Below are 20,851 nucleotides of genomic sequence, written 5' to 3'. Positions count from 1 at the left end.
TGTTTTTTTTCAATTTCAATTGCTTATTCCTTGATAGAGGAAGCGGGATCTGGTACCCCTGTGCCACAACACCAGAAGCAACTGGGCAGTGTCACAAGTAAATACAGCACAGTACAGTCATCCCTTGGTTATCGCGCCTAATTGGGACCCCGCCGAGTGCGTGATAACGAAAAACGCGATAACGAAAGTACAGAACCTATGGGATTTATTCTAATTGGTTCCAAGCACCCAAGACCCAACCCCAAGTTTCCCATTTTATGACCATTTAGACCCACTAAATATATATATAATGTTATGGTAAATATCATAAACACACATAGGCATGGCTAGGTTTATTACAAAGTGATGAAAAGGGTATGCTTAATACTGTAGTCCACAAAACATGTAGCTATGCTTTTTTTATTTGGTCCCCCATCATACGAGTTTGTTTTCTCTCACATCAGGATGCCTGAGTCCTCCGTTTTCTCTCTTAATCTTAGAGTGCACCAGAAACTTCGTTATTCCTTAGTAATGACACAGAATTTGAAATTGCAACTGGAGTTGCAATTATTGAGGCAACTAGATATGTCTGATTACAGCAAATGTGTTAGTGTCAATTTGTAGGTGAAAGATTTTATCCTCAATAGATGTTGGTTAACATTACACCTGGAGGCAAATGCTTAAAAAAAGCCGAAGGAAGGAAGCATATTTCTTTAACACATAATATCTGACCAGTATGGGGAGGATCATCGTGTCTCTGTCAGGGGGTCGTGGAGTGGAGGTCCAGCAGGCGTCATGGAAGTTTTTTTTTGGGGGGGGGGGGCCACGGACGTATATGCGATCGGGCGTTGTTCGGTCGGACGTTAACCGGCGCATGACTGCAGTGATAAATTTGAAATATTTCCTACCCAATTTCCCTCACGAATTTTGGGAGCCACGATATAAAAAAAATCGTTATATAAAGTCGCTATATATCCCGACCCTACTGTATGCCAGTACGGGTATAAATAATTGTATGGCGACCTGTGTTGTAATGGTCAGCAAGTGGGTGGACCCAGGTTCAATCCCCGGGCAGGGTGAAACTATGGACAAGTTTTATTTATTCCATTTGCCTCAGTCTACCCAGCAGTAATTGGGAACCTGGATGTTAGTATATTTGCGGATCGTGTTCCGGGGTAATGATTAGCCAGTTGTCCGGCCTTTTTGGATTATTCCTTGACACTGGGTCAAGCAGCTCTTTAACTTAAGGTGTGGTTGTTGTGTTAGCAACACCTTAAACAAAGTCATGCCTAGGTGGCCCTAATGTCTGCCATCCTCGTACACGAGGGGCAACCATTATTATATTAAACAGTTGTAATTTCATATGTATGATAACATAATCTGGAATCTTATGAATAAAATATTAAAAAATCAGAATGACAAGAGTACTGTACAGTATTGTGCTCTCAGTCTTCTTAAAATCTGCCTTTCATTATACTGTACAGTACAGGGCGCCCCCCCCAAATTCGCAGGGGTCAGGTTCTCAAAATGGCCGTTAATCACCAAATCCGTGAATAACATTGGCTGACGGGGGGTGGGGGGGTTACATTTTTACTTGTGTACATAGAAATGTATACACCCACCTCCCGTTTTAAACGGGGGTTATGTTCTTGAAAACCACCGCTTAATTAAAAAATGCATAAATTAAACATAATTTTTCCATAAGAATACCTGTACAGTACATGTAAATGGTACAGGTTAGGGGAACCATCATATTCCGTACAGGTTATGAACAGTGCTTTCACTTAAACCAATCACGCGGCCAACCTCCGACACACGCTCTCCTTTCTGATGGCGGGTGATCACATTTAATTTCAAGTCCATTGCGATTGTTTTTCGTGCCTTTTTAGCTTTAGGCATCCCAGAGGAGGCAGATGTACGTTTTCCAGACATGCTCAATGGGGAAAACATTGTTTAACACTAAAAAGGTACGTGATAAACACACAATGCAAATGAGAGCACAGAGAAAAAGTAGTGCTGGTGTGAACTGAGAAAGCGATACACGGGAAGCTTGCTGGACGTCGTCACAGTTGTTGTACAGAATACTTCATTCTCATCATTAGTAGTAATAATCTTTATTATTACATTATTATAATGATTATTATTATTATTAATAATATCAAAATTGTTGATGTTAATATGATTGCGACTTAATAGTAATAACTTAAAAGCACCTCACCAGGCATCACACGCGACTCCACTGCCAGGCGAATACGCACGGCAAATTTAAACTTTCTTGAGCACGTTATTTAAAAAATAGGTGCGTGTAAATTAACTTTTGGTATTAATTGAACAATCGCGTTATTCCAAAAACGCTTAAATCAAACGTGCGTAAAACGCGAGTTACCTCTATTCCCTTTGTGCGTTTGCCCTTAGGACAATTATTTCTTTTACCAGTATTGTATATATATATGTGTGTGTGTCTACACACACACACACACATTTACAATACAGGTATAGGAAATTACTGTCTCTAGAAGGAATGGCTCCCTGTCCCAGCCTTGAAAATGCCTGCAACTTTAAAATTACCCACAGACATTCTTGGGTACATCCAGAGAGTCATCCGTGAATAACCGAGAACCACAAAATAAAAATCTGCAAATTTGGGGGCCCCCCTGTACTCTATGGTCACTGTACTCTGCATTTTTGCATTTCTTTATTGTGATTCAGTTTTTGGTCAAGTTTCCTTTGATTAAGTTTTACCTAAACATTGGGTATAGCAAATTTATCTTGATTAACCTCTGTGGTCTGTTTGCAAAGCAGGGCATCTGTATGCTATGAATTTTTTTCCAGGGGAAGAATGTTGTAAGACTTGAGTATGAGGCATACCATGAAATGGCAGAAAAGGAGATGGGTAAACTCATTAAAGAAGCCAGAAACAAGTGGTCTTTGAAGCACATAGCACTCTATCATAGGTGAGTTATTCAGCCCACCCTGTTTGTGATTTACCTGTCTATAGCCTATTGAATTGTGGTACAAAACACAATGTACTTGATCTATGCAGGTTTGTGTCTTCTGTAATACAGGTTGACAACCCTTTATCCGAAATTCCGAAAACCTAAAGTTTTTTTGTGGAGCATTTTTTTTTTTTTTTTTAACATGGATTAGCCCACCCAGGCATAGATCACTGACCCACATCGGGGCCTGGTGGGCGAAAATGTAATAGTAATACTAATTATAATAATAATAATTATTCATAGTAAATAAAAATTTTAATACAAAGTACACCAAAATAAAATAATAATAATAACAATAATAATAAGAAAATATAATAATAAAATTAATAATACAGTAAAAGTCCAAAAATCCGGATGCCAGAAATTCGGACCACCCGAGAATCTGGACTTTTCGAACTCAATTTTTTATTTTTTTTTTTTAGCTGGCTTTTGTGTGTATGTGCGCATGCGTGAGTGCCACAGCTGCACAGCAACAACAAGCGACCACGTGGTTGCCACTTTAAAATGAGCAATCAAACTGTGACAACGTATGTAATTTTGACTCCTACTTTTTCCATTTACAGAGTACTGTACAAGCCCATAATAATGGCTCCTAAAGTAGATAAACTTTGTTGTGTGAAGAGAAAGAAGAACACGTTGAAACTGAGTGACAAACTTGAAATAATTAAGAAATTAGAACGTGGTGTGAGCAGTACTGTTCTAATGGAAACATACGACATTGGAAAGTCTACAATTTATGATATAAAAAAGGCAAAGAATAAAATTTTAGAATTCACGGCTTTTTCTTTAAAACTGCTCGTTTTGATAAATGAAGCATGCTATATTTACTAATGAATAAACTATCAAAATGTACCTGTTCATCTCTTCTTTATTCCTCCTTAAATTTGAATTTTAAAAGTACTGCCTGAGAATCCGGAAAATCCGAAAATCCGGACCGACCTAATCCCCAAGCAGTTCGGATTTTTGGACTTCTACTGTAATAATAATAATAACAATAATACGTATTAATAAAATAATAATAATAAAGAAATACAAGAATGAAAAAAGATAAAAAGTGAGAAACAAGACCTAGACCTATGAATTATTATTATTATTATTATTATTATTATTATTATTATTATTATTATTATTATTATTATTATTATTATTATTATTATTATTATTATTATATTTTCGCCTCCCAGGCCCCAATGTGGGTCAGTGACTTGTGCCCAGGTGGGCTAATACACATTAAAAAAAAAAACTAACCATTCTGAAAGCTGAAAAATTCCGAAATCCGAAATGCCTCTGGCCCCAAGGATTTCGGATAAGGGATTGTCAACCTGTACTATGCACTGGTAAATATCCAAAATTACTGTGTACAGTGCTGTAATACAGTACTGTACCTCAATTCAGTAAATTATATAAAATAGATGCATTCCTAAAGATTTTGCTTGCACTATAGGGGACAAGGGGTGAGTTAATAGAAGTCTATAAACACCTCAGAGAACAGGAACTCAGGCCTCCCCCCATCTTGCACTCACTCTCCAACCCCTTTTCTTGTCCACCAGTACTGTACCCTGGCCCTCCCTCACTGTATTTGTATTTTTCTGGAAGGTTTTAGTAACATACCAAATCTAAATGATATAGCAAGACTCTATATGACAACTGTTGCTTGGATTAAAATATTAAATGAACACTGGAAATATAAAATATGATAAATTTATGTTTTAACTTATTTCAGATTGGGCCTGGTACCCGTGACCGAGTCCAGTGTTATTGTGGCTGTAAGTTCAGAACATCGCCGAGAGTCTTTGGATGCTGTGTCTTTTCTTATAGATAACCTCAAAGCCAATGTGCCCATATGGAAAAAAGAAGTGTATAGCGATGGGAGTGATGACTGGAAGAAGAACAAAGAGTGCGTCTGGGTGAAGGAAGAAGACGGCCAAGACACTGTGGACAAAATCATCAATAACAATAAAAGCACGTAATGTTTGTTTTTGTCTTTTCTCAAGTTTTGCTATGTTGTACTTCAAATGACTTATCTATTACGTAGAGGTAATCTTATAGTACTTTAAATTTTGGTGATGTAAGTGATTTGCATTCATGATATTGATTTTTGAACTCTACATAATAGATAAATTTATTTAGATCATCCCATTGATACATTGTAGAGTCTAGATATAAACAAAGATCCTATAAAGTAGGGTGGTGAGCCCTCTGGTGGCTGACGGACATATCATCCTTTTCACACTGACAGGTACACATCACTTGCCTTTCATTGTTAGTTGACAATTGATGAAAATGAAGCCCAGCCTGTTTGAATTCCCAACCAGTCAGTTACGACGAAGCATTTGACTGGTGGTTCCGTGACTGGGTGTCATAGTTTGTACATTGCCTCATATGTGGCTACCTGGTCAGTGAGGTATGCTGTAAATAGGCAAATTCATCATCTTACTTTTATAGGATCTTTAATATAAGTTTGGGGTTTTCTTGGGCCTTTTATTATGCATTGTGATTTGGTTAATTCAAAGTCAGTTTTACAGAATTTATAGAGTTGCCAACTAGATTGAAACAAAGGTTGTCTTACAAAGGATTAGGTTGTCCTGATATTAGTAAATAGAAATGCAACGGACAAATGTTTACAAAACCCGAGTCAGACAATACTGTAGTACTGGATGTGATCCATGTCTAGTAAAGGAATTTATTTACAATAATTGACTTATACAAATATGATTAGAAACAGCCAAATTAAGTGAAATTTACTATATATTTATTTATGGACAAAGGTGTTTCAGTAATCAAAGTAGTCAAGTGGCAATAGAGTAATAATGGGTTAGACCTGCAATATTTGCCAATGAAAATTTGGGTAATGCACAATATTGAGAAATTGCACAAATAATCTTTGTCTTTTACTCTGGATCTTTAACATTTAAGATGTAATGGTTCCAGAATTACATACAAACTTCACCTAAACTCCAGACAGTGAAGCCAGGTCAAAACATGTGTTAAACTATAAAAATTATTGTCCACCATGAAAGTAACATATCTCAATTTCTGAGGATAGCAGTACAGTAGTCTATACCACTGTGTAAAATTATTTATTTTTTGCGTTTATTTCAACTGTCAAAATTTCAACCGAAATATCTATTTTGATTTGTCCGATAGACTATTTTCTCCATCACAGATAACAATTATTCTTGGCTTGTGTGTTACAATAATCCCATAAACTAGAAACTGTCTAAGTGGTTTATTGAGTAGTATACAGTAATACAGACAAAGATTGTGAGCACCAATTATCATACATACTTGTAAAAGCAATAGTCTCAGTTCTACTACTTACTGTACAGTACATGTACACTTCCTTGAGGTGAATATTGGCACCACTTCTCAGTCACCTGAGTAGGAGCCAGACCCAGTGCTACTTACCTTCACTAATGAGGGACCTACACTACAGTGTTTGAGTATTTCCTCATAACTGAATGATCCAAGTTGGATTCACACTTGGAGTTGAGGACTGGACCAGTGCTTCAGTGGACCAGCACCCTGCCGAGTGCATGGGGTATACTGAACCATTAATTAGTGTATTATTAGAATCAGGATTGACACTTGTACAGGCATGATGTATCATAGCAGGAAACGACTTGCAAGGCTTTTGATAATGAATATATACCGGGTACCTGTGTGTATTTGTTTCATGCTAAATAGGGATAATTGCAAAATACCATAATGATAATTTTTATAAACAGTATTTTTTATAGTACCTGAAATTTAAACCAGTCTATATATCAGGGACAGTCATGTAGATAATCATAATACAAACTATAAATAAATAGTAACTTTGTAAACCTAACTTATTTAACCAAACCCAAATCAATATAGTTGTACAGTAAGAACCCCTCGTAAGTCAGACTTATAGTCCATTTTATATGCCCCCTCCCCACCCCCCCTCTGGGTAATTTCGACCACCATTTTGCTGCAAAATCACATCCAAAAACAAAATTAAAGTTAACAATGCTAATTTAGTGTACCTACATTGTAGCAGATGATTTTTTAGATTATTGTAGCAAACAAATCTTGATGAAGTTTCACTTATACTATTTAGTTTCACTTATTTATCTGTACACTTACACTTAAAAGTAGCATTCATTTCTTGGTTTAATCACTGTCGGAATTGAGGATGTCGCAGATCAGGGGATACCATCAATTCTGACTGTGAGGTGCAGGGTGATTGATGGCAGACCCACAGACCCTTGTCCGACTAATGGGGGTTTCCGGGTAGGGGGGGGGGGGGTCTTATTGTATTTAGTTATGTGATCGTATATGAAGCAGAGCAAATACGACCTTATACAGTAAGGGCTAATTTCCACTTATTGCACTTAAAAAAAATAATTATTTGTAAAACTGTCAGGCTGAATAAGATGATTATCCCTATTTAGCATGATACACTCATATAGAATGAAAGAGTTAGCATGCATGTTCACAAGCACACATGTTTGAGGAACATCTGGAGCTGTCAACAATCAGGTTATCTCCCACACACATACTGTACATACTTTTAGTTAACATATAACTTACTTATAAAATCTGTCACAAATCTTGATTACCTTTAGTTTTTAAAAATTTACACTTTATACATAAATGATTGATAATTATCTTGTACTGTGCTATACAGTGAAAGGTCTCACAAATTTACAGTACAGTAATATCTCCGTTAGCCGGAATCCCTCGAACCCGGAACTCTCGGATAGCCGGAATTAATTTTCTCGGAAAATCGTTCCCAAAGCCGGAATTTTCCAGAAAATTCCGGCTTTGGGAACAATTTTCCGAGAAAATTTTCCCGATCCCCGAAAAATTCTAGAGATGGGGGTGTTTTTTCTGGGTTTGAGAGATGAAAATCATGCGCATTTTCTGGAAATTCCAAGACAAATTTTCCGTTACCCGGAAACTTCTGGGGATGAGGGATATTTTTCCGGGTTCGAGAGATGATGTAATGGGCAATTTCTGGAACTTCCGAGAACATTTTTCCGTTACCTGGAAAATTCCGGGGATGAGGGATTTTTTTCCGGCTTTGAGAGGGTCATCTCGTTACCCAGAAATCTCTCATTCCGGAAGTGGTCTGCACCAATTGTTCCGGCTAACGGAGATATCACTGTACTACTTAGAATTTTTAGGACTACAGTCAGTTCTGCTATAACGCCATAGTTGTGTTCTTGTAAAACATCGTGTTATAGAAATTCGCGTAATAGAAATAATAGGGCTTATGGAGAAAATAGGGTTAGGTGCAGATTACCACTCGAAATCGAAAAAAATTTAGTAGTTAGCCTAACACAAAGGATAGCACAGTCTAAATAAATGTTACATTCATATCTAATAATGAAATCATACAGTAAATGTAACACTTTACCTTGAAAAAATATGAATATAACTTGATGGGGGAGAATGGTGATTTTGAGGTTGATAACATCGCGCTTCTCTTCAAGGGTTATAGCCTTTCTTTTACGATCATCACTGGGAATGCGATCACCAGAACGCTTCTTGGAGATATTCTTCTTTACCATATTCACAGTTAATACCACAAAATTGGAGAAATAGTAAGCAAAAATCGTGTTACAGCAAACAAGCGTTCGCGTTATACAAATATCGTTCCTCTATTCATAAATCGCGTTAGAGCCAATTCGCGTTGTCAAAACACGCGTTATAGCAGAACTCACTGTAATATACTTTTGATAATGTTTCAGTGATGGGTATATACCAGGAACTTATCCCTTTCTAAAATATATAAAGAAATGATGGAGGTAAAGTTGCCATTTTAAGGGAGGTAAAACTGACTCTTCATTGAGATAAAACAAACAAAGGAATCTCAGTCATATGGGTGAATGGTCAGATAAGTCCTAAGAGATACCAACCTGACCTAACCATTAGCATTGGAGTCATTTCTAATGGGTAGGTTAGATTGGGACCCACTAGACCTGCAGCCATCTTGAGTACTGTCACCATTTTTATTCAATCATGATTAAGCATTTATCTACTTTTTTTTCAATGAATCAAATTTTATTTACACATTGTCTTAATTATTGTTAATTAATGAATTAAAGATTGACTTAGAAAATGACTTCTCTCTGGCGACATTGAAAAGATTGAAGAACATGGTAGTTTTGTTTGTATAAACTAAATAATTTATTAGCTTTAATATCTAAAGTAAAGGAATAACAAGTGTGACCAAAAATTAGTCATAATAAGTAAATATGCTGCAATGTGCGTATCGGAGACAGTTCCTGGCTCACCGACAAAAGTCTCTGAAATTTATAATGGACACTGGTTGCTGGTGGGCTGGACGACTAACTAACGTTAAAAAACTCAAAAATAATTTATATTAACAAGCATTATAGCTACTCAGGAACATTTAGTTTCTATATACAGAATATATATATAGTTTGAATGGTCTTGAATATGCTGCCAAATATAATAATGTACTAAAAGTGCAGCAATATTCTTGTACCTTTAAAAAGTTTCTATTCTTTTGTCTTCAAATGGAATGTGGTAATCTGTGATACTTCAATGTCCAGTGTTTTGATACTAGTGATAACAGTCATTATCAGTTTTGCTGTAATGGACTTTTTATGCTATGTGATATTAGCTGTATTTGATAGTGTCTCAAGTAGAATTTCTCGTGACACTAGCCTGGTAGCTGGGGATGATTCCTCTTTGGTTGAAATTTAGTGATTGTGATGCTAGAGAGATGTTGAAACAAGGTGATGGGAAATTAATAAACATCCAAATAGGAGGATGTCAGATAATATGGAAAACAGAAAGTATCAGATAAGAGGTATAAGACAATAATTATATCCTTGTATGAGGGGAGAGGTAGTAAGAAACAGTGCAAAGCCCATAGCTATAGGGATTACAGTACAGTAGTTTGGTAGGGTTAGGCTTGAGAGGGTGTAGAAATAACAAAACACAGGATAAGAGCGGAATAGTTTAGATCAAAATATCTTAATGAGAATGCTTCAAAGAAAAATACATTGGAAACGAAATGAAATTGTATGCAGGATTCATGGATAGAGAGAAAACATCTGATTGGGTGGATCGAGAGACATTGTGGATGATGAAGGTTTATGGAGTATGGGAAAGCTGGTTGGTTCTTTGAAGGCATCGTACAGTAAAGCAGGTATGGTATGAGAGTAAACAGATAACTGAGTGAGGGCTTTGACATAAAAGTAGGAGAGAACCAGGGATGTGTGATGTCCCCGTGGTTGTTCAATACGGTATATCTAGTACTGTACCAGCATATGGATGTGAAGTTGAAGGAAATGAAGGCAAATGTAGCAGGTGTACAGGAATTGGGTAAAGCAAGACTGCCTATACCATTAGAGGGACAAACGGAAACATTACATTAAGGAGAGAACGGGGTAGGATAAAGAGAATAGAGTGGACTTAGTCCCATCAGATTTCTTAAATTCGGAATTTGATCTATAACTTACAACAAAATAAATTGAAAACTATCCGGTAAATTTATAATGTTACAGAGAACTGACACACTGAAATAAGAATACAGTACAATTTAAAATAAAAATAAAATATGGACATAGTATATTTAGTGTTACAGTTCTAAAGCAAAGATGTACTAGAGTAATATTACTAGAAAATCTTGATTATGGTAAATCTGTAGATAGATAGATAGATTACCTGACAATTGAGTGTCTATAGATTTTATTAATTCAATTTCAGCTACCAATGGCATAAATGAATACGCAATTTATATGTTGATTATACTTGTCTTTTATTGTTGTAACTTTTGAAGAAAAATATGTAACTGCTTAGTGTGATTAATTATTCAAGGTGTGAAATAGAAATGATTTTCTGGATGAAAGCAGCCCTCATCTAGCAGATGTTTAATATCATTACAAACAACTTCCTTTTGTACTGACCGTGACATAAACCAGTCATCAGTTTGTCTTGAAGATGACCAACTCCTAAAATGTTGTTACAGGAAAAAGTGCCATTAGTCCTTCATCCCATCCGTGAACCCTGAGACTCCTGAACCTGTGAACCCCCATCCATGAACCCTGAGACTCCTGAACTTGTGAATCCGAGACATCACACAATGCTCTATCTATGGGCCCAACAAAGTGTGATGTCTCGGGTTTACAGGTTCGTGGTTACGAAGGAGGACTGACAGGATTTTTTCCGTGACTGTACCTTGAGTCCTTTACTCACAGCACCAAGTTCAACAGCCATAATGATCATAACAAAGACTGTTCAACTGTTTCCTCATAAACCATGTGTCCGTATTGCCATTTTTGTGAATGATGATTGTATATGTCTTCCTAAGTCTGTAACAGCATCAGAGAAGTTCAGTTGGTGGCCATGTTTAACTTGTGTGACCCTAATGATTGTGTTCTACATACTAGGACTGTTAGTTACTTGTAGAAAGCATTGACACATATACTTCATATAGTGGCATGCAAGCTGAATGGTGACAGGATGCTCTGTACATTTGCATACAGTACCTGCTCCTTACATGGCATCTCATTTTACACAGTCTAAGGCCTCTAGCAAAAGATAAAGAGTGACTAGAAGCTGTGGGACAACTAATGACTACAAACTACATAACTTCACAGATCAGTGAGATAACACTGTATCACAGTTCACATAATTTCAAGAAACGACCATCTCACTAACGACCGTGATGGTAAAGCTGTGAGAGCAACGGCCTGATGATCTACAGAGTTGAACAAGAAATTTAAATAAACTCTATACAACAGCCATTTGTTAGATCTCATTTGAACTATTGAATGGCTCTCAGATTTTGGTTGTTTGGCAGGATGATCTTTGTTTATGCTGAATGATATCACATAGTTTAATAAATTTTTGATTGTTGACTGCAGATAATGGATGGGAGACTCAAAATAGTGTGCTGTAGAAGCTTATGAGGGAGAGCTTCATCCAGCAATGATTTGATACAGGCTAATGATGATAGTTATAAAATTTTAACATTTCATCCAGTGACATTATTAACTAAGCAGCAGATTAATAATTAAAGCTTCATCAGATGGCAGATATAAGATGGAAAATTTCTTTAGGACATAATTGTGTTTCTGTATTGGTAGCTACAACTTATTATAAGCAACAAAACTGTGCATTTTTATCAGTAATATTTGACTCGATGAAACATAATTGAGGAAAAGGAAACTCCATAAAATTACATGAGGCTCAAGGATTTTGACAAATTGATGAGTAGAACTAACCAATCTACTAAACTCTTACTTATTTGTGCATGAATTACAATTCATAGGCGTTGATCAAGTACTTGTGGCTAAGGTAATCTTTTTGCCACATCAGCAAACTCACCATCATGTTCAGTGTTATGTAATTTTTTCTGATGAACATTAGGTTTCCCCCTGAAAAAAAAATGGACTGTTAAATACTGAAAAAAAGTTACTTTTAATTTGCAGATGTTGCAGCATGACTCACTCAGCCACTAAACCTCAATAAATTTTTAAACAGGATGTAAAATGTGGTTAGAGTTTAGTTTATAGGTCAGTTAACGATATCACCATCTGCTGCTGATACAGCCATCTACCTACCTAGGTCATTCAGAAATATTGAGCTGTGCATTATGTATGAGGCATGTACAGTCGCTAAAACAACTACCGTATCTGTGCAGGTGGGGGTCGATATACTCCGAAATTTTACGTGCGACTAGTGACAGCCCTTATATACCAAAATTTATTGTCCATGGTCTCATATTGTTTCCCACAATGTATGTACAAATACATGTAGTTGTTTTAGCTACTGTACATGTTCACTGCTATCCTATATGGAACTTACTAATTACATAATGCCATACAATCAGCTATGCATCTTCAATGAAGCTTGTTAACTGCAGTGCTGTTTATTTACTTAATATATTCATAATTAATACCTTACACTGCTAGGCAGCATTACTGACTCCTGTTAATTGTTGTGCTGTCCTTAATAAATTCATAATGCCATCACATTTGTATTCACTACCCCCTACACATTAACTTATTATCCAGCTTACAGAAGTAACAGTTGTACTTTGGAGTTCTGTCAAATATTTATAAATAAAAAGATAGACAAAAGTAGAACAAATCAGTAGACTTATTGATAGGTTAAAGGTGTTGATGCTAGACTACATGAATCCCAAGCCTGCGAGGTGAAGCAAACAAACAACTGTTTAGGATAACACATCAAAACAATATTGACATGTCAAGGAAAATTGATTCTCATACCCCTCACCTCCATTGGCTAAGAACATCCAGAAATGTAATCAAGTTCACCAACAAACCCAGTAGATGGAGTCCACTTAACCTACAGGCTCGTCACTTACATTCATCTCCACCATCATCAAACTGAACTACAGCTCAGATTTTAGAAGCACACACACACACACACACCACACTAAACTACCGATAATAATTATATTTGTCCTGTAAATGCTATACAGTCCACTAGTAATGAAAACTGTTCATGTAAAGTTTTTTTTATTAACAAGGAGATCACACCTCATTTATTTAGGACTCTTTATAACATCAGTATACATGCGACAGAATATAGTAACATTATAAATTTAATGCATCATCCACATGTTAGACTTACTGAGTGCAGAATCTAATGAAGAGGCAAAAGATAGTTCGCTGGGTGTGAATGGATTTGAGTTGCTTTCTTGTGTTAACATCCTATCCTGTAAGTACAGTGTATAATCCTGGTCATTAATAATGTAAGGTTGCCATGGTAATGTCTGTTACTCAGTCTCACAGATGTCTGAGTTTATGCTGGCTACATCCAGTACACCATCTTGGACTTGGTGAAGGTTTAACTAATAAACAAACCTTATGAGTAAATAAAAAACACGATGTAAGACCAAATAACACGTAATGCAACAGTAGTGTCTCATATGGAAAGAATTTTAGTTTTTGTCAAGTACTGAATGACGGGGGGAGTGAAACCATTGTCAACTGGGAACAAAATAAAATTGGCATGTTGCCTTTAAAATCAACGATGGCAGCCCATACTGGTCGTTTGAGGAACTACCAGTAACTAAGCAGCTCGGCTATAATTAAACATTTCTTCTCCTGTGGGCAACCATTGCTTCTAATCTCTCTGACATTGTGGGTAAGGTTCAATCAGGCATATGCAGAAATAAGAGTTGCTAAAAAAAAAAATGGGCAAGGCTTTATGCCAGGGCTAATTAAATTTATTTCAATAACTTATTTTACTAGTAAAGTACAGGTATTGTAAACAATATATTTAACGATACTGTCCTTTACAGTAGTTAATTAAGTCTTAACAAAACATAGCCGTCTCATCAAATAAAGCGCTATGAGTACAGTACAGTATGTATATTTTATATTTACCTCAAAGACATTACACACAACATTATTCCCTGAGCACTGTAGATATTACACTACTGTGTGTTTCATGACTTTATCATTCTCCTGTACTAATTAACCCTCTCAGACTTGGAGCCTGAGACACATATGTGCATGAAAACTCACGCTCAGCCTCGGAGGTTTTTGCCCAAAAATCGTTGAAAAATATATTTTTTTTAGGGCTCATTTTACTGCCATGGAATTATTTTATTAATTGTAATGGGGTCTCTTCTAGTGTAAAATTGTATGAAACAATAAAAAATTTAAAATTCTTGAAATTTAAGCCACTTTTTTTTTTAGTATAAGTTGAAAAAGTAGGAAAATGTTCAGTAACATCTTGATTTCCATTCATATTTTCCTTGTATTATGGTGTTCATTGATATGTACTTTATTCCAAAATAAAGAACAGAGCATGTAGAATATTGTGGTATAAGGAAAAATAATATAACAAAAACTCATGGAATAATTAAAGGGCCGAGCAGCGCACCCTCCTCTCACTCTAATGGCTAGAGCGACACTGGCTTCATGCTGCGCTGCCACGCACACGATGACCAAGACCGTCACGGAGAAGTTGATGAGGTCCACACAAAGAAAACGACGTCAGTCATATGGTGTACAAAGTTCAGTCAGTTTCACTGAATAGTTTTGAGTTATTTGAAAATATAACAATAATAATAATTAACGGTTTATTGAAAAAGTCGGCAGCCAAAAGGCTGAAAATATACATTAGACAAAAATGACTTATTACATACAAAAACATGGGGTGGGTGGGTCGTTTAACAAAAGCTTTCATTACTGAAAGAAGAAGGAACAATGATTGAACATACAAATTATTATAGTTTACAGTTGATGGCCCGGGCATGGGCTGGTCATGGAGACGTCGGGTGGTGTGGTGTTCATGCGGTGTGGTAACTCGTCCTCGGATGTTGATATGAGGGACCTCACGTGGTCATGGAGACATCGGGTGGTGTGGTGTTCACGTGGTGTGGTAACTCATCCTCGGGTGTTGATATGAAGGACCTTACGTGGTCATGGAGACATCGGGTGGTGTGGTGTTCACGTGGTGTAGTAACTCATCCTCGGGTGTTGATGTGAAGGACCTCACGTAGTCATGGGGACACCGTGTGGTGTGGGGTGGTGTCACAGTACCTCGCTGCGCGGTGATGTTGTGTTATCCCATAGTCAGGTGCATAGCCGGCCGGCCCTCTGTTATTCCCAGGGTGGACAGATTAGCACTTCCTTGTCAGAAGATGGTTAGTTCCCAGGGATGCTTATCTCACTGGTGGGTCACGGCTCTCACTGGTACTGTCTAGTGCTGAATTCACTGGCTTAAACACTGTTCATCACTGTTCAACACTGATCCCACTTCTTTCCGAAACGAAATTGTCACTTTTGATTATGTAGATATCCCGGTGGTGAGGATGGGTCAGGGAGACGGACTTGGAGAATGGGCCGACATTGGCCAAGGGGGGCAACAGCGTAGCAGGAGCAGCGCCTGAATAGGTCTTGACCCTACGGTGGACGTGTTGGCGTCACGAGGCAAAGCATAAGGTTTTCGCCTTCTATGTTCGACGCCACAATGGCCTTATGCGAGGCTGAGAGGGTTAATGCAAATGAAACTTATCTAATTGCTGTACAGCAAAAGCTTTCTTAGCCAGCAGGTACAGCACAAACTACCGTAGGAGGTACAGTATTATACAGTACAAGTCATGTAATGGTATACTGTATCTTTTTCAGGATCTTTGAATGATGACAACAGAGACATAAATGAACCACCAACAAAGAAGGTTAAAGAAGAACTTGATCCCGACAGTCAGTCTGAGGTTCCTGTAAACACTGTTAAGTCTTCAGAAGCTGCACCTGAGAAAAATACATCAACACAAGAAGAGAAACCACTCACACAGACACCAAGAGCCAAACTTGATGTGGACCCAAACTTTGTACAGATTGTTGCATCAAAGCAAGAGGTAAGTAACTGAAGAGATTGTTTAATATCTGTTTGTGATAAAAAATTTAATTGTTAAGTTGTTTGAGGTTTGAGACAATATAACTGAATTATTTAATGTATAAAACAAAAGGTGAGGGGACTTAACAAAGGATAAAGGAAGTTACAAGAGAGAGGTCATCATTCAAGATCTATTTACTCAGTTCATGTATCTTTTTTTTTTTAAACACTACTAATATATTTATAGAGTTTCTATCTTTCAGTTGTTATTGGTAATTACCATACCCTCTTGTATTCAGCGGTAAACATTGGACAAAGAAATACAAACTTTAGCATCATGAGTCAAGCAAATCAATCATGAAACCTGTACATAGTGCCAGATCATTTATTGAAGACTCTGGAAAGGCAAATATACAGTTAATTGAGTAAACTCATTATCTTGTATTTGCCAAATTTACACTCTTAAAGTACAGTCAGTGTAGAATAGGTGGGGTATCATTTCATGTATTGTGTGGCAGTGGGCAGTCTTCAGTGTTTACTTATACTGTAGGTATTCAGTACAGGGACACTTCTAATTCCCATGTAAAGACAATACAGCACAGTACTGTATTGTAGAGTTGATAACTTCAGTGGTGGGCACAGCTAAACGAAAAGTTAGCTTCGCTAACCCGCTAACTAAAACGTTAACTTCGGTAACGCTAAACAGCTAAAAAAAATTAGTGGAAACTAACGCTAACCGCTAACTTTTATTATATGAATTTATCTTCTTCTTTTTTTTTGGCTCTAAAACCCTTAAAAACAGACCTAGAGAGCTGAAATTTTCATATGTTGTCTTGTAGCTTAGACATAGAGCTTTCCAAAAAGGTATAGCATGCCAAGAAATTAAACATTAGTTTACATTCAAGTTTCAGCATACACTTTATAATCTTTATTTACTGTACGAAAAGACAGAAAGTATTAAACAAATCCAAAACTATAGTACTGTATAGCATAGGTAGCAAATAGCATCATGCCAAGATCAGATGATGATCAACTTATCAAGGTGTACACTGTACACAATTTCACAAATAATTAATTTGCATTCTCATACAACCTATCGGCCTTATTCATTATTCATGTAAAAATGCAATACCAACCACATACACATTACAGTATAGTCTGCATTTATGCGGTCAATTGAACCTGTGCAGGTCCGCGTAAACCGAGAAACGCGTAAACGAAATAACAGAACATATGGGATTAATTGAAATAGAGACTGGACCGACTCCCAAACTCCACTTTTTCCGACATAATACGTACATTGTAGTAAAAATAACATCTTTATTTTATGATGGTATGCACACACAATTAATATTTAAGAGAAATATCAATAATATTAGGTTTTTAACACTTACAATAGTAGAAAAGATGGCTGGGCACACGGGGATGGGGGTTGGTCCGAGACAGAGGGCAGATTATTGGCCCTCACCTGTATCACTTGTATCAATTGTATCACTATCCACCACAGAGGCTTGCAGGGCCTCTTTGTCAAACCCCTCAAAGTCCATATAAGTCCATATCCTCACTATCACTATCACTGACTTGGGCCGGCTGTGGTGGGTGGCGGGTGAAAACTCGGTAATGTTTTGATGACTGGGCGACCTTGTGCGCACCCTGCCTGCACCGCTTCCCGCGTAAATGATGAAATTTACCGCATAATTAAAACATTTCGTTCTGGCACGGCACCGCGTAAATGACCAAACGCGTAAACAAAAACCACGTAAATCCAGACTATACTGTATACCAGTGCATTTTTATATAACTTATTGTTTGTCTTAGTCATTATACCAGTGCATTTTTATATAACTTATTGTTGGTCTTAGTCATGTAAATAAACAGAAAACTCAAAACTTTAATGAAACGTAAGTTTTTAGAAAATTTTATTTGGCGCACACCTTGGATGACATCCTGGTTATGAACTTATGCAGTACTTAGCATAACCAAATATATTGACACAAAAAAATCCTAATTAATTAACAAATAAATGAGAAATGAAATTATAAATTAGTTTACAATTACATTCTATGATTCTTTCAATATACATACACTGACAGTCTTTATTTACTGTAAAAATAAAAAGTATTAAACTTTAATACTGTAATCGAAAAATTCCATTCACTCCGGCTGCAGTGGCTGGGCCTTCTCCATCGCCTCGACGTGATGCTGGTTGTCCTTCATAAACATCAGCCTCTCAAAGTTGCCATCTGACAGGGTGGCTCTCTTGGCCCTCAAGATATCTTTGCACGTACAGTGAGTTCTGCTATAACGCGTGTTTTGATAACGCGAATTTGCTCTAACGCGATTTATGAATTAGGAACGATATTTGTATAACGCGAACGCTTGTTTGCTATAACGCGATTTTTGCTTACTATTTCTCCAATTTTGTGGTACAGTGGGGTATGCTATAACGAATCTAATTGGTTCTAGAACCTTGTTCGTTATAGCATTCGTTCGTTATAGGATTAATCTGTTCCAGGCCCCCAAATACAACCACTTAACACTGAAAAATAAAATATAAAATTGTAAACATTGTAAAAAAGTGCATAAATATGCTTCTAAACCCCTGAAATAAAGATATCATTAATATTTGTAATAAAAAAACAATAAATTAGAAAAAAAAAAAAATTAAATAATGTTCGTTGTAGGAGTTTCGTTCGTTATTGCATTCTCAATTTTATAGGTAAAACTGTTCGTTATAGGAATATTCGTAGTAGGATCCGTTCGTTATAGCATACCCCACTGTATTAACTGTGAATATAGTAAAGAAGAATATCAACAAGAAGCGTTCTGGTGATAGAATTCCCGGTGATGATCGTAAAAGAAAGGATATAACACTTGAAGAGAAGCTCGATTTTATCAACCTCAAAATCACCCTTCTCCCCCATCAAGTAAAGTGTTACATTTACTGTATGATTTCATTATTAGATATGAATGTAACATTTATTTAGACTGTGCTATCCTTTGTGTTAGGCTAACTACTAAATTTTTTCGATTTCGAGTAATCTGCACCTAACCCTATTTTCTCCATAAGCCCTGTTATTTCTATTACGCGATTTTCTATAACACAATATTTTACAAGAACACAATTATCGCGTTATAGCAGAACTACCTGTACTAACACGCAGTCAGCTAAGCGTACCTGACTGGCTGTTGGAGACACGCGTCGCGGCGTCACACGCTTACAACAGACAGGAACAAACATGTATAAATTTTTTTAGCGGACTTAAAGTTAGCGGAACTAAATTTAGCGGAAGCTAATTGGTCCACTAATGGTTTCCAAAGTTAGCGATAACGCTAATCCGCTAACGAGAAAGTTAGCTTCGCTAATTAGCAGTTAGCAGATTAGCGGAACCGTGCCCACCACTGGATACCTTAACCTAGATGTCAATATGAATGTATCTAAAAAGTAATTGTACCTACTGCAGTAATTTGCATAATTCATAATTATTTCACACACAAAGTGCATAATTTGTTCAGTAACAGGTAACTGACATTTTTCAGAGGAAGGGAGATACTCATACTTCAGAGCTGTTGTTTACTCTTATAGCTGATCTGCTTAATGATAACAAACACACAAGGTTATGGTGGATTGGGAAGTGAGGATATAGTGACAAATTTTTATCAAGGGAGATAAAGCTAAAAAAGAATAAAAAAATCCACAAATTTTATAAGATTCAAAAGGATATTATTTTGTTACAACTAACTGACCAACATGGTTCCCCCTACAAGACCCAACAATTAAAAAATAAAGGTTTGCTGGATATGTTGAGATGTTTCACCTCCAAATCCTTATCACTTAACCTTATGAGGAGGAACACGAGGAAAATATTGGTTCATAACATTGAGTACGTACATTGGAAATTCGTAAATTCTATACAGTACATATTTATCAAAAACCGATATGAACCAATTTTTCTTATTTTACTTTTATGCCACTCCCACATTTGACCAACAAAGGACGAGTAGGTCATTCCACTTTTACCGACAGTCCCTTCTACCTCTACACTCCAGTGCATTGACCTTCATCACCATATTTAATTCACAAACAAATTTCTTGCCTCAGTATTTTTATATATATTTCATCTTAGTCCAGTATATTTTATACATGACTTTAGTATATTTGTGTAATTCCTGTCTCTGCAAATATTATTATTTACTTTCTTAGCTTGATCGACGAATTGCAGCATTTCAACAGCGTAAACGTGAAGAACTAGATGTACTTAACGTACAAGAGTTTTGCGTGTTGTCAGGAGGAGCCTCATCAATCAGTTCATGTGCTCGAACATCAGCAATTGTCTTAAGATCTAAAGGCTCCAACAGTCATTTAAAAAGTAAGTTTTTAAACAGCTTCTTTATCTATGTCATCTTGTAGAACTGTCTCACTTTAGCCAACTTGAAAAATTGGCCTTTTCAATGGCTAATTTTTTCAAGAAAAATACACTGAAAAGTCTCTTCCCAAATGTATTTCATAATGATGCAGTGGATCAAGTGACCCATTTATTATGTCATCAAGT

At 36.6% G+C, this 20,851-nt stretch overlaps 1 protein-coding gene across 3 annotated transcripts in view; it reads left to right on the top strand.

Annotated features, from left to right (window-relative positions):
- Positions 1-20,851, top strand: part of LOC121872740 (molybdopterin synthase catalytic subunit-like) — a 38,461-nt gene that overhangs the window by 2,843 nt on the left and 14,767 nt on the right. For 2 of the 3 annotated variants that reach the window (XM_042375778.1, XM_042375777.1), the window contains exons 3-6: positions 2,812-2,933; positions 4,699-4,937; positions 16,091-16,320; positions 20,503-20,668. In XM_042375778.1, the coding sequence (XP_042231712.1) occupies positions 2,812-2,933; positions 4,699-4,937; positions 16,091-16,320; positions 20,503-20,668 (757 nt within the window). The remainder of the gene's footprint in view (positions 1-2,811; positions 2,934-4,698; positions 4,938-16,090; positions 16,321-20,502; positions 20,669-20,851) is intronic. The other variant, XM_042375779.1, reaches the window with a different exon arrangement.

The sequence above is a fragment of the Homarus americanus genome, unplaced genomic scaffold (genome assembly GCF_018991925.1).
Source record: "Homarus americanus isolate GMGI-L3 unplaced genomic scaffold, GMGI_Hamer_2.0 scaffold39155, whole genome shotgun sequence".
Classification (NCBI taxonomy): domain Eukaryota; kingdom Metazoa; phylum Arthropoda; class Malacostraca; order Decapoda; family Nephropidae; genus Homarus; species Homarus americanus.
The sequence above is the reverse complement of the archived record's forward strand: the minus strand, read 5'-3'. Positions and strand labels throughout refer to the sequence as shown.